We start from the raw sequence: 14,967 nt of genomic DNA, 5'->3' as shown, positions 1-14,967 counted from the left end.
GGATAACAAATGAAGATTGTCCATGTCATTATTAGGACCAGACCTCAAATAAATTAGTGGCACAATTGACTAACCACTTTCCATGCACAGCTACTGTGACAGCACATGCACAACTGCTCAGACTGTGTTTATCAGGATAACCACATGTTCATACTAAATGTAAAATGCTGCACCATGGTTATAGCCCTGACTCTGCAAAACACTTTACACACATGATTAAGCACGTGCTGATCACATCCCTATTCAGCTGAGCCTGGTCCTATATCATTATTATTTTCCCTTCTCCTTTCCTCATCAGCTGCATTTTCAGTGCCTGTCTCTTTCATCCTTTCTATGCTGTTCTGGCCTAGTCAGTTCTGTCTTGTCCATTTACCAAGCATCTTTTCTAAAGAGGAAATCTTTTTCCCCCTCTTATCACATTGTATTCGCCTCCCTTTTTAGGCCTTTACCTCTTAACTTGAAGAGAAAAGCAGCAACGCCTATCAAAACAAAGGCAGTAACCAGGAGCACGCACAGAGCCACCATCCAGGGAGACACCCTTGGGAAAAAAGGACCTGAAAAACAAAACCCCAGAGAGGTGTGGGAGTTTGGGAGAATAAAATACTTGTATCTCTCAAAAATACATCCCGGCAAGATTTATGAGATAAGGCTGTAAATGCTCTTGTTTGAGCAACAAAAAGTGCCAGAAACTGATTCTAAACACAGTTTCAGCTACATAATTTCGACAGAGTAGGAAAAGATGGAACTGCATCAAACAAAGGGAAGTGAGGATCCCAGATTTCTAATGTGGAAACCAGTCAGAAGAAAGAGTGAGGGAGGGGAATATGAAAGTGTCACAAAGTAGAAGTGAAAGGGCGGGAGGGGTGGGGATGTTTGTTTGTTTCTCAACATACTTTTAAAATAATGCCTGCATGTGGAGAATAAAAAAAAAAATCAGCACTCCCTGAAGTAATAGCTAAATTTAGGCCATGTATAAGTTAATGATCAGAATGCAGTGCTGACTGTAATACTGTGAAACATCACATACACACACACAGTCATTTAAAAAAATATTAAGGACAGCAAAGATATGAATGGAATAGGAGCTATTTCTGTATCCATCAGCCAAACCCAGGTTCCAACTTTGAGAAAAGTGGAGGAAGGGGAACTGTAGCTCATTTCATTTCTCCATTAAAGTATTGGTTTAATTAATACACATAAGAAGAGAACTGATATTGGGCTTATCAAATTCACCCCCTCCCCCAATTTTTTAAACTTTATGTCAATGAAGTTGATTAACATTCAAGTTCACTCATATAATTAGACCTGTACAAATGACAGATTTTTCAGTTTGCTATCAGTTCTGAAAAAATAATAATTTGGGTCAATCTGAAAATGATTTACAAAAATTCTGATGAACTAAAAAATAAGTCCATTTTAATTTTGAATTCTCTTTAAATTGTTGCAATTTTTAAAAATAAAATTGGAGGCAATTTAAAAATGAGTCATTTCAATTTGAAAAATCAAACTATGTTTCAGAAATGTCAAAACAACGTTTTGCCTTTGGGGGGTATCTTTAGATGAACAGTTGAGTGAAACTGACATGAATTCTTAGTTTTTTTTTTCTGAATCTGCATTTTTGCTTGGAAAAAAGTTTCAGATAACAACGTATTAAAGTTAGGTACCGTTTTTCACTTTGGGTATGGTCCTGCCAGATATTAAGCAGTACGACGCTGAATAGTATGTAAGTATAACCCCATTGACTTCCTGGACCCAGTCAATCTCTTTGTTTTGTATAAAGAATCCAACCTTAATTACAGTCTTAGCAAGATGAGCAAATATTGAGGGTTGAAATAAGTGCCCAGGTTTGGTGTTCAGCATGTTACGTTTGGGGGGTGCGCATGTTGTTGTGAACAGAATTTGCATTATAATGGGGGGAGATCCATGGGTTGTGCCCAGTGTGTTTCTTTATCTGTTGCAGGCAGAAATTCCTTGCAACAATGTCTGTCACTGTCAATAGAATTATGATTCATGGACACAACTTGTGTTTCTTTCTGTCCCTGCCACCCTCTGTTTGTGGGCTGGAGACTTACCCTATCACTGGCAGTCACTCTGCCAATTTAGGTCAGAGTTCCTCACCATCCAGACACAGACAACATATTGACATGTAACCACCAGTCCACTCTACTCTAGCTGAATGGGCTGCAGATTTCTGTGCACCTCAGTGAACAAGATGCAATGGCTGGCAGTTGAAAATAGACAAATTCAGACTAGAAATGAGGCACATTTTTAACAGTGAGGATTATTAACCATTGGCACAACTTACCAAGGGTGGAGGCTGGATTCTGTATCACTGGAAATCAAGATTGAATGGCTTCGCCCTCCTCCCCCCAAAGATATGCTCTAGTTCAAACAGGAATTAAGTCAGGGAAATCCTGTGGCCTGTGTTACACTGGAGTCAGACAAGATGATCACAAAACTTGGCAATGGGCAGACTGCTAGTGTGCTGAGACGACACCCTATCATGCTAACCAATGGTCTCATTGTTTATTCATACTCCCATGCCTGTCTATAGCCATCTGTTGTCTAAGCAGAGGCCCATTAAGATTTACTAGGGCCCTAGGCACAAAGAACATTTGAATCCTCCATGCCTAGGGGGCCCAGGGACACCAGAAGTGGGGGACCCAGTGGGGCTATGGCCCCCTACTTTTAAAAGTGGGAGGGCCATGTCCCCCCACTTTTTAACATGGGCATAGTAGCCTTGGGCAGGCATGGAGTAGCAGTGGCAGGGGCTATGCTTCATGGTGGGGGAGATGATCCTCCTGATCCTCCTGTTCCCCTCGAGGCCCTACCCCCTGGCCAGGCTGGAAGCCAGAGCTGGGCCCTGGTAAGAGCCACCCAGTGAGCCTGGGCCACTGTAAGCAGCCCCTCCACCTGCCCTGGGGGGGCAGAGACATGGGCCAGGAGGTCCTCTCAGGCACCCCAGCCTCCCTCCCAGGGCAGGTGGCGGGTCCAGGCTCCCCAGGCTGTTCTTACCACGGCCTGGCTACAGCTTCCAGCCTGGCCAGGAGGCAGAGCCCAGGGAGAAGAGGAGCAGTGGCAGGCTGCTGGGGAGAAGATGGGGGGGGGCAGGAGTTACACTGTTCTGGCACTAGAGACTCCCCCACACATACACACTTCTACACAGAGTCTGGTGCTCCTGTGAAGGCCCCAGATTGGCCAGGGCCCCTGGGCACAGGCCCCATGGGCCTGTGTGTTAATCCACCACTGATTGTAAGACACCTGGGGCAGGGACTTCTTTTGTTTGTGTTTGCACAGCATCTGGCTCATGACTAGGGCTCCCAGACTCTATGGTTGTGATCTTCATCATCATCATCACCTCCGAATCTGTAAAACCAGCCGTGACCCAGAAACCCATTGGTGCCCTCTGGCAAAGGGTTTGCTACTCTGCGTCAGCAACTGCTGACAGGCCTGGAAAACTCACTGCACCGAACACACCACTTTCACAATATTTAACAGTCAAGAAAATGATGTAAGGGACTGTCATGAATATAGGGAGAAAGGTAGTAACCTTTATGGATGCCAGCCCAGTCAGTTAACTATAAAATCCTTCTTAGTAGCTGTTCTCTACTTGCTGTACCTGTAAAGGGTTAAAAAGTCTCACGGCGATCCAGAGTAAACTTAAAATGAGCTGGCACTTGATCAGGGGAACCAACAGGGAAGCTGGACCCTTTCAAATTGGAAAAAATTGGCTGGGTGCAGGGTCTCTGGGCGGAAAAGAGAGACAACAGAGAGCAAATATGCTGTAACAAACTCAAGCCAGGTATGAGAAATCTGTAGCATCCCTAGAAACTATGCACTGGAACCCCCAGATATGTAAGTATATTAGGAAACGTTAGAAGATGCGATCAGGGATCTTTTTGCGCTAACCCCAGGTGATTTTGTTTTGCTTGTAACCTTTAAGCTGGACCCAAAGAAAGTCATTTTTGGTGTTTAATCCCTAAACATCCTGGTTTTTTCCCAGATGTGGTTCCTATTTTGTTCTTATAATAATATTTACTTTTTTTAAAAAGAATCCTTTGATTCCAGCATCCTTAGACAAAAGTATCAGAGGGTAGCCGTGTTAGTCTGGATCTGTAAAAGCAGCAAAGAATCCTGTGGCACCTTATAGACTAACAGACGTTTTGGAGCATGAGCTTTCGTGGGTGAATACCCACTTCCTCAGATGCATGTAATGGAAATATCCAGGGGCAGGTATATATATATGTGTGCTAGCAAGCAAGCTAGAGATAATGAGGTCAGTTCAATCAGGGAGGATGAGGCCCTGTTCTAGCAGTTGAGGTGTGAAAACCAAGAGAGGAGAAACTGGTTCTGTAATTGGCAAGCCATTCACAGTCTTTGTTCAAACCCACCGACAGCTATGCCTACCTTCATGCCTCCAGCTTCCATCCCGGGCACATCACACAATCCATTGTCTACAGCCAAGCACTGAGGTACAACCGCATCTGCTCTAACCCCTCAGACAGAGACCAACACCTACAAAATCTCCACCAAGCATTCTCAAAACTACAATACCCGCATGAGGAAATAAGGAAACAGATCAACAGAGCCAGACGTGTACCCAGAAGCCTCCTACTGCAAGACAAACCCAAGAGAGAAACCAACAGGACTCCACTGGCCATCACATACAGCCCCCAGCTAAAACCCCTCCAATGCATCATCAAGGATCTACAACCCATCCTGGACAATGATCCCACACTTTCACAGGCCTTGGGTGGCAGGCCAATCCTTGCCCACAGACAACCTGCCAACCTGAAACATATTCTCACCAGTAACTGCACACCACACCATAATAACTCTAGCTCAGGAACCAATCCATGCAACAAACCTCGATGCCAACTCTGCCCACATATCTACACCAGCGACACCAGCACAGGACCTAACCAGATCAGCCACACCATCACTGGTTCATTCACCTGCACATCCACCAATGTAATATACGCCATCATATGCCAGCAATGCCCCTCTGCTATGTACATCGGCCAAACTGGACAGTCTCTACGGAAAAGGATAAATGGACACAAATCAGACATTAGGAATGGCAATATACAAAAACCTGTAGGAGAGCACTTCAACCTCCCTGGCCACACTATAGCAGACCTTAAGGTGGCCATCCTGCAGCAAAAAAACTTCAGGACCAGACTTCAAAGAGAAACTGCTGAGCTTCAGTTCATCTGCAAATTTGACACCATCAGCTCAGGATTGAACAAAGACTGTGAATGGCTTGCCAATTACAGAACCAGTTTCTCCTCTCTTGGTTTTCACACCTCAACTGCTAGAACAGGGCCTCATCCTCCCTGATTGAACTGACCTCGTTATCTCTAGCTTGCTTGCTAGCACACATATATATACACCTGCCCCTGGATATTTCCATTACATGCATCTGAGGAAGTGGGTATTCACCCACGAAAGCTCATGCTCCAAAACGTCTGTTAGTCTATAAGGTGCCACAGGATTCTTTGCTGCTTAGACAAAAGGTTGGTCAGTGCTCAGGCAACTGGCTAGTATTTTATTCTCAAGCCTCCCCAGAAAGGGAGTGAAGAGGCCTGGGGGGATATTTTGGGGAGATAGGGATTCCAAGTGACCCTTCCGTGAATAGTTTGTGTAAATCACTTGGTATTGGCAGCAATACCTGTCCAAGGCAGAGCACTCTGAGCCTTGGAGGAGTTTTAACCTATGTTGGTAGAAGATAAGCTTAGGGTGTCGTTCGTGTAGGCCCCCACCTTCTGCACTTGAAATGGCAGAGTGGGGAATTTTAGGCTTGGCAGGGACCCAACAGATTGTCATACTGATCTTCCGAATGATTATGAGATGTATGTACAGATGATACTTAAGAAGGTGTGTGTATGTACTGAAAATATGATCTACAAACTGTGTCCCAGGCAGAATGGACAGACAGGTTTCTTCCAGACAGGAGATAAGATGAAAATTCAGCATTGTACATCCATACAATGGGAGCCTCAGTTGAATCTGGAGTAAACAAATATTTGAAGAAAGCTTGCAGCCAGCATCCAGGAACCAGGGGAGTCATACAGACTTTGAGGACAAAAGTGATAGATTCTGGGGTCTAAGTGGAAGACAAGGCAGACATTCTGTTATTCATCACAGCACTTTTTGCATCCATGAGTGGTGGATCCTAGCCATGTGGGCTGGTGATGCTGGGAAGAACTGTTTTAGGCGAGAAACTACTTTAAACAAGGATTTTAATCTCTTCAAGTTAAGTTTAGCCTCTAATAAGCATGTTTATTTTTGTTTTATGTGTAACCATGTTTGTTTACATTATCTTTACTCTCTTTCTCAAAACTTAATCTTTGTCAATAAACTTACGATTGTTTTCACTATAATTATACCTCAGTACACGGTTGTTATAAAGGACCTGATCCTGAGTTGTATACTAATCAAGCTGTGTGTATACTGTTCCCTTGGGAAGAGTGAACCTGGTAGTTACTGGGACTGTTAAGTGGACAGGGGCTGGACACTACAGGGGGATGCTTCAGAGGAGCTTGGGGCCTGGGATGCCCCTAGTGTTAACCTGCAAGGCAAGGCCAGGGCTGGCAGATTGTTTGGGGGGGGTGACAGGCTGGTGGTGCCATGAAGCTGACACCAGCTCAGCACTCTCTCACTGAGACAGGCAGTACCATGGCGACTCACAGTCTTGGGAACCCCTAAGAAAGTGTCACGTTACTTATTCACCCTGGACAAGAGAAGACGAAGTGTCTGACATTTAACATTTTCGAAGACATTAACAGTAAATGAAAAGGATGAGCACTCATGAGACCTTTAACGGTAGCTGTCTTTGGTGCAAATACTTTCATATTAATCAGTCATAATTTATTTCACCAATTTTTATTTTATGTACTTATTAATTATTGGTGAGCACTATGTGTTGTTTGGATAGTAACTGACCTGCTATATAAACTGTCGACTCCTTTTCTTGGTTGAGGAGGGTGTTCCTGATATGACAGGACAGGCTCTGGTTAGAAGTCTCTGACATAATGATAGAACTCTGCGTCTCAAACAGGCCATTAGCCCCGCGGGGTTTTGTTTCTGACAGTGATGTTAAAGGCTGTCCACTGGGATCTCTCCACAGCACCTCAGGCTCTGGGTACCACCCAGCTGATCGACACACCATTCGAATCCCACCATCCTGATAACCCTCAACAGAGATGAGAGGAGCAGAGCCCAGACCTGAAGGAAAGTAGGATAAACTGCTTAAATTCTCGATGCTAACTTATGAATATTCAGTAAAAAATATAAATACTTAAATCTCTAATAAAAAAGGAATGAATGGATTTCCCCTCTGAATTCCTAGTACTCATCATCCAGGAAACTATGGCCCGGCTCCAGCAAAACACTTAACCACATTCTTAATTTTCTTTTCAAACATATCTTTCAGTGAGATGCCCCACATTCCCTGATCACCTCCAGTTTGATCTTAAGCCCCATGAAGTTTGAGTTCTGTGAAATTCAGGGGCCAGGTCTCTGCTCATGCTTCTTATCACAAGACTTCAGATCTCTTGAACTTCAGTTCTGATGTTTTGCCTGGGTGGTTGAGGAAGAACGTTCTCTGAGAAGGACTCTCAAGTAAGGAACTAACTTAAGAGAGTTAGTTGAAGTGTTTGGTTTGAAACTTTTTCTGGGGAGGGTGTGGGAGGTCCATGAAAACTGGAAAACTCTGAAGGAAAAATTTCAGTTAAAATGAAAACTCTTATTTGTGTAGAAGTGTTTCTGGGAGCACAGTCCCATTTCTTAGCCAGCTCTAACTTCCCATTTCCTTGGCCTTGTAGACCCTTAATCGGATGAATTTTAGAGAGTGTTGCAAAGCTCATCTATTCTCTCACTATTTTTTATGGGATATGTTGAATGAGGTTGGGTGGAAGGAAATGGGAAGGATTCAATTCATTGTGCTGGGAAGATTTTCTGTTGACAATAACTCGACTTGACAATCAAAAAAAAAGAGTTTAGGCATCTGCTGACTATTGCGCTGTACTCCGATTACATTCCCCCCCCCAATGCAAAACAATGTTGAGAGAAGCAGACTGGAGCAAGATGCCTCCTTTTCATTGAATAAACATTGTCTTAGCATTCAACAGTGGCTGGGATTTGAAAGTGGGTGAATGTGGAACACTGAAGTAAATCTAATGGGCCAGAGGAAGGATCTGAAGGAAGAGGGAATTACTGTATATGCACCTTCAACAAGGGGGATGGGGGTGGATCCATCTGTTTCAATATGGTTTGGTTCCTTTCCTGTCTCTGGCATTCGCACTATGGGACCAACAGCAGCTCTCTCATATGTGACTACATGGCCACCTGGGAAACTGTCACCTTTTAATCTAAAGAAGTCTGGGGTGAGGAGAGGAGGGACAACCTGAAATGCAGAGACACACGTTGAACATATCAAACAATTTTTCAGGGCTGCTGAAAGTATAAATAATATTGTCATGATAATATACAAATGGAGGGGGGGGAATGTTGTATCAAAAGGAAACACCAGCCCAAGCTACTGACCTGCTACTTTCAGTTCCAACAGGGATTCTTCATGAAAAACACTCGATCGAAAAAAGCACTTGTACTGTCCTTCATCAGAGGGCCTGACATGGCGTATTCTCAAGGCAACACTTCCATTGGCAATGTCATCTCTCAGAAATTCTGTCCTTCCCTGGTATTCTGGCATCTGCCTTTCATTCTGATTGTCCCCGTCACGATAAAGGTGCACAAGTGAATAGAACTGGGACTGGTACCATCTCACCTCCATGTTCTCAGCGCTTACCCTGGGACTGAGGTGACAGGGTAACACAATGTCCTCACCGGCAGTGGCCATGACAGGGTGGTCAGGTCCAATCACTTTAAATTGAGCTATGAAATGTAGCAAAGAGACAAAGAAAATAAATATTAAAAAATGAACTTTGGATTAAAATATAATTACAAGCGATATGTTATCGCATGTACAGCTGATCTAACGCTACTCACCTCAGCTATGAGGAGGAAATAAGACATTGTTTTGCTAACATTAAAATAAAATCTTAGAACTGTTGCAGCCAATCCAGGACCCCCATATTTGGAGCACAGACATGAAATTTGGCAGGTACATAGTGCTGGGAATCAGAGAGGTGACTCTTGTTGGCCCTATGAAAATCTACCCATATTTGGTCAAGTTATAATTCTCTGAAAACCACCATTTGTGCATGTGCACTAGAGATGATTTGTTTATTTCTCGTTTGGGTCTGTGTCTGTATGGGGGGGGGAAGGTTAGACTCATAGACTTTAAGGTCAGAAGGGACCACCATGATCATCTAGTCTGACCTCCTGCACAAAGCAGGCCACACAATCTCACCCATCCATTTCTATAACAAAACCCCCAACCTATGTCTGAGTTATTGAAGTCCTCAAATTGTGGTTTGAGGACCTCAAGCTGCAAAGAATCCTTCAGCAAGTGGCCTGTGCCCCATGCTGCAGAGGAAGGTGAAACAGATTGCCTGTTAGGATCTCCAAAAGTTCCATCTTCTTTGAGCATGCTCCAGCCTCACTGTCTGTTCACTGCACGGACTGTGCTCCGGCATCAAGGCCCTTCCTTCTACAATGAAAGTGATCCCAGGCTCCACTGTGTGGTATTGGACATGACTGTCAAGATGCACATGCACAAGGGGTCTGAATTCTAGCATGTCCTAACTTTCAGTGCTTGACTTTACAACCTTAACATTCATGTAATTGTGTATGCAAATGTAGGGGGAGCGGGCAGTGACTGCTCTATTTTGGTTGCATAACACACTTTGTTCTTCATTTTCTGGATGTCAAACTTCAGAAGTGATGAGCACTCAGAGCTTCAATGGAAGTGTCTACTCGATCATTACAGCAGTAAGGAGTTTAGGCATTAAAAGAGGCTGAGTTTCAATCCTGCCTCAGATCCTGAGTCACTGTGGGGTGCTGCACTTTACTTTTCAGTTTCTTCATCTGAAAATTACCTACCCAACTACTTCCCTTGAGTGTCATAGAGATTAATTAGCTGTCCATAGAGTGCTCAGAACATATAAAAACATGACCTACTCTGAAAGAAATGATACCTCAGATGTCTCACATTGGGGCCTACATTTAGTGGTGATCTTTGCAAATTTTGGCCTTAATAACTCTGTGCCTCAGTTTCCCATCCCTAAAATAGTAAGAATAACACAGAACACTTCCATTTACTCAAATGGCCTGAGGGACATCTGAAACTTTTGAATGAGCGGGTGTTCGGATAAAGGGAAGTGCTATTTTGAAGTGTGTTGTGGGGCTCCCTGATGAAAGAGGAGACCTGGCTAGTTGCACAGATAGCAGTTTGATCTGGACACAATGTTGCAGCCATGGAACCCCATTGTGAGTGGATACTTTGTTGCACTTGTGTAGCACGAATGGGACTCACTGCTGTAAATTGCTCTCCTTGTTATCTGAACCCCCAATGTTTAGAGAGGGGAACACACTGGATTTTCAGATAAAGGGAATTTGGATAATGAGCCGTGTCCTCTACTCTGCTATCTCACACCGGAAATGAGAAGAAGATCAAACATTCATATTTCTGAGGCACTCAGGACACTTCTAGGACATCCATCACTGAAAAGTCCACAAGGTTGTTCATTTCCTATTCAGTGCAATGAGGCACAGCTCCCTCCTTCCCTGAGCACCATCCATCCTGTCCCTTGGATACATGAAGAAGGAGACTGATGGGAAATTAATGTGTGACTGTATATAGGAGGGAGCTGAATAATGTTGCACCTGCAATCTTAAATCTGGCATTTCCTAATCTTTGAGTGTTAGACTTTGCACCCTAAATATATACTACACCCCTCAAACAAAACAAAGCAAACTCCCTCCTTTTAACAGAATAACATTGCAACCCTTACTTCAAAGGGCCAATGACAGAGCTCTCCACTTTTCCCCAGATGTATCTGAGGATTTATATTGGCACTGATAGATACCAAAGCCTCTGTGCACTTTCAGCTGATCATTTATGTGGGGTAACAGGCTCCTTTTCATCATAATGCTGGCAGTCTCAGTATCCCTACATGCTGAATCTATCTTGCCTTCCTCCTTGCCACTGCCCAAAATCCCATCGATCAATATAGTATTTCAGGAATAGAGAACATGTCTGCATTATTCCATCCTGCTTTAAATCTTGACAAACTCTTATCTTTTGTACAGGAATTTGGTAAATCAGGAACAGAGCTGTCAGGATTTGTAGGTAGGGAAGAGTAACTATTTGTGTTACATTGTTTAACACGCTTGCTGAGAAACCTCAATGCCAGAGGTAAGTGGAGAGACTCCAGTGCCTTTAGCTAATGGTTCGAAGGCCATATTGAATAGAAGAGGTGGATGCTTGACACATGCCTCAATTTAGAGTGAATGTCTCAGAGATAAGCCTATTGGTAACATTCAGGGCTATAGATTAGGGGATATGTATATCCATATAGTCACCTGTTTGCTACAGCATCCCAGGGGAATGGGACAGCCCCAAGGAAGAGGGCCGCTCCCCACTTCCTAAAGCATAAAGATACCTACCCTCCAGACATGCACAAAATGAATGAGGTTCCCTGTTTGGCAGCACAATACAGTATTAGAGGAAAAGGCAAAGGTTGCTAGACAGTGCTAGGACACAAGAGGCAGAGGCAGGAAACTGAAACAAGGTATTTCCTTTATGTTTACTTATTTTTTTCCTGACCCACCACTCCAAACTGCTGCCTGGTGCAGCTGGTCTGTCCACATTAGATGTTGCCGAATGTGGCAGAGCACTCATTCATCTCCCAGGGAGCCTCTCACCTCAGCTCTGTGATCTGCTCAGGCACCCCAGTGCAATTCAGGTGGTTTTGATCTAAATCCTACAGAGTCTGGTGCTTGATTACATAAGAGATTGTACTGCTTCTCTAGTCATGCCATGGCAGATGGTATCAGCTGGGCTGCCTGAGATAACAGCTCTCTGATTTAAATAGAGTGCCAGGGAACTGTCAGTGATAGGTCCCTGATGTGTCAGCTCTTTTTGCTCCTTGGTCTGGCTGACTCCAGATCTGTTGATCTTTAGTCCAGACTGCCAGCCCAGACCTAACTATTCCCCTTGATTTGGGGAAAGGACAAACTGAATCAAGAATGACTGGGTTTAGATGGAGTGGGAAGATTTCTTTTCTAGATACTAGAGCAGTTTGCAGTTATAGTTTATGTTTGGTTATGTATAAATTTAACTGTATATGTTCCTAAAGGTTGGAATTGACACATATCCATATGCTAAAGATATTATATCTATCTATCCCCACCCACCCCCTCTATCTATCACAAGCGCAGAAAGCACACTGAAGCCATGGGAATTTCTTACCTGAGTCCCCTTTGTGAATGGACAGAATAATAAAGAACATGATGTAGCCAGGCAGAGAGGAACTCATTACAGGGCCATGATGGAAGGAGGAAACCTTCATTTTCCTTATAACTATATCAGGACAGCAAGAGAGAAAAATGAGCATAATGCAGAGATTGTGACAAGAGAAAAACTGGAGACTGGAGTATGAAGAATAGATGAATACTTTAGGCAAAAAATCTGTACTTTTTCATGATCTTTTGCTATTTTTTGACCAGCTTACAAGAGCTAATCATTTTTTTCCAATGACATCTCAGCAAAGTGTATTGACCAACTCTAAAAGGACATGGCCTCAAAGAGCACAATGGTAAGTAACTGTTTTGATCACCATTGTAAGATTTTACAAAAAAGCTGTCTATAAACTGAAAATCTTATTGCCTTACCTCTTCTTTAAAGCTGTGTAAATAACTGTTTCTTCAGTTGGTGGTAGTTCCAATAATAATAATAATAATAATAATAATAATGTCATATTTATGTCATTTTTTTAAAGTTAAAAAATTCAGGTTGACTCAAAAAATTTTTAAATAAATTTCAGCAAATCAAGAAGTAAATCTGTATAACATTTCACATTTCATTTGACCCAGAATCAATCATAGAAATGTAGGGCTACATGGCCCTCCAGAAAGCCATGCGTCCATCATCCCAGCGGAGACAGGATTAAGTATACTTGAAATGAAACATTTAACTTCCTTTGTTTTTTAAAGCTTTGTAATTTAAAAAAAATAAAATTGAAGTAAAATTCTAAATGAAAAGTCATTTTAAATAAAAAATTGAAGCATTTAATTTAAAAAAATACTGAAATTAAACTTTTCATTTTTTCTGATTTTTTTACCAAAAAATTCAGTGAAATCAACACAAAGTAACTCTGAGCGCTTCCTATCGAGTGTCCCATCACCAGCCACTTGCAGATCAGCTACATGCCATCGTGGGCAATCTCATCATACCATCCTCTCCATAAACTTACCAAGCTCAGTCGTGGAGTCAGTTAGGGTTTTTGCCCTCACTACTCCCCTTGGGAGGCTGCTCCAGAACTTCACTCCTCTCATGGTTAGAAACGTTCCTCTTATTTTAAACCTAAACTTGTTGATTGTCAGTTTACATCCATTTGTTCTTGTGTCCACACTGGCACTTAACTTAAATGACTCCTCTCCCTCCCTGGTATTTACCCCTCTGGTGTAGTTAGAGAGAGCAATCATATCTCCCCTCAGCCTTCTTTCAGTTAGTTAGGCTGGACAAGCCAAACTCTTTAGTGTCCTCTCATAAGGTAGGATTTCCATTCCTTGGATCACCCTAGTAGCTCCTCTGTACCTGTTCCAGTTTGAATTCATCCTTCTTAAACATGGCAGACCAGAACTGCACACAGTATTCCAGGTGAGGTCTCACTGGTGCCTTGTATAACAGTACTAACACTTCCCTGTATCTACTGGAAGTACCTCAGCGGATGCACCCCAGGATCATGTTCGCGTTTTTCATAGCAGCATCACATTGACGGCTCATAGTCATTCTGTGATCCACCAATACACCCAGATCTTTCTCCTCTGTTATTCCAACTGATATGTCTCCAGCTTATAGGAAAAAATTCTTGTTGTTAGTCCCTAAATGCATGACCTTTCACTTTGCACTATTAAATATCATCCCATGTCTATTATTTCAGTTTACAAGGTCGTCCAGATCATCTTAATTATATTCTGGTCCTCTTCCATATTGGCAATGCCTCCCAAATTTTTTGTATTATCGGCAAATGTTATTAGCACATTCCCACTTTTTGTGCCAAGGTCATTAACGAAAATGTTAAATAAGTTTGGTCCCAATACTGATCTCTGAGGAACTCCATTAGTAACCTCCCTCCAGTTCGCCTTGTTGTAGTCTCCACTTTAACCAGTTCCTTGTCCATCTTTCAATTTTCAAACTGATCCAACTTCACCAATTTAACTAATAATTTCCCATGTGGAACTGTATCAAATGCCTTACTGACATCCAGGTAGATTAGATATATTGCATTTCCTTTGCCTAGAAAATCAGTTATTATATCAAAGAAGGAGATCAGGTTGGTCTGGTACAATCTACATTTTGTAAAACCATGTTGTATTTTATCCCAATTACCATTTGCCTCTACGTCCTTAAATACTTTCTCTTTCAAAATTTGTTCCAAGACCTTGCCTACAGCTGAGGTCAAAACTTACAGGCCTGTAATATCCTGGATCACCTTTTTAAAAAATAGGAACTATATTAGCAATTCTCCAGCCATAGGGTACAAATCCCTAGTTTACAGATTCATTAAAAATTCTTGCTAATGGGCTTGCAATGTCATGTGCCAGTTCCTTTATCTTTAATTCCCTTCACACTCAAGATAGCTACATTATAATTAGCTTGGCTATGTCTATGTGAGCTGCAGTCAGACCTTTTGTCTTCACTATAAAAAGTTTGAGCAGTTAAACAATATAGCCAACATTTATTTTTCAGTAATAAACTGACATGGAGTTATGTCTCCTTGTCTCTCCCTCCTCTGTCATTTGGGTTTCTTCCATTTGCTGAAGTTTAAGTGCTTTCTA

General features: G+C 42.6%; 1 protein-coding gene across 8 annotated transcripts in view; it reads right to left on the bottom strand.

The window, feature by feature from the left end:
* LOC115659453 (butyrophilin subfamily 1 member A1-like) overlaps nucleotides 1-14,967 on the bottom strand; it is a 51,013-nt gene that overhangs the window by 21,614 nt on the left and 14,432 nt on the right. For 6 of the 8 annotated variants that reach the window (XR_004002554.1, XM_030579612.1, XM_030579617.1 and 3 more), the window contains 4 exons: nucleotides 12,377-12,487; nucleotides 8,548-8,895; nucleotides 6,946-7,227; nucleotides 450-554 (listed from right to left, as the gene is read on the bottom strand). Coding sequence is in view for 7 of the 8 variants with exons in the window: in XM_030579612.1 (XP_030435472.1) it covers nucleotides 450-554; nucleotides 6,946-7,227; nucleotides 8,548-8,895; nucleotides 12,377-12,487 (846 nt within the window). In the remaining variant the exon portion in view is untranslated. Of the gene's footprint in view, nucleotides 1-449; nucleotides 555-6,945; nucleotides 7,228-8,547; nucleotides 8,896-12,376; nucleotides 12,488-13,848; nucleotides 14,217-14,967 lie in introns of those variants that run through there. The other 2 variants (XM_030579615.1, XM_030579616.1) reach the window with 2 other exon arrangements.

This window comes from Gopherus evgoodei, chromosome 11 (assembly GCF_007399415.2).
Source record: "Gopherus evgoodei ecotype Sinaloan lineage chromosome 11, rGopEvg1_v1.p, whole genome shotgun sequence".
Taxonomy (NCBI): domain Eukaryota; kingdom Metazoa; phylum Chordata; order Testudines; family Testudinidae; genus Gopherus; species Gopherus evgoodei.
Note: the sequence above shows the minus strand (reverse complement) of the source record. Positions and strands in the feature narration are given on the sequence as shown.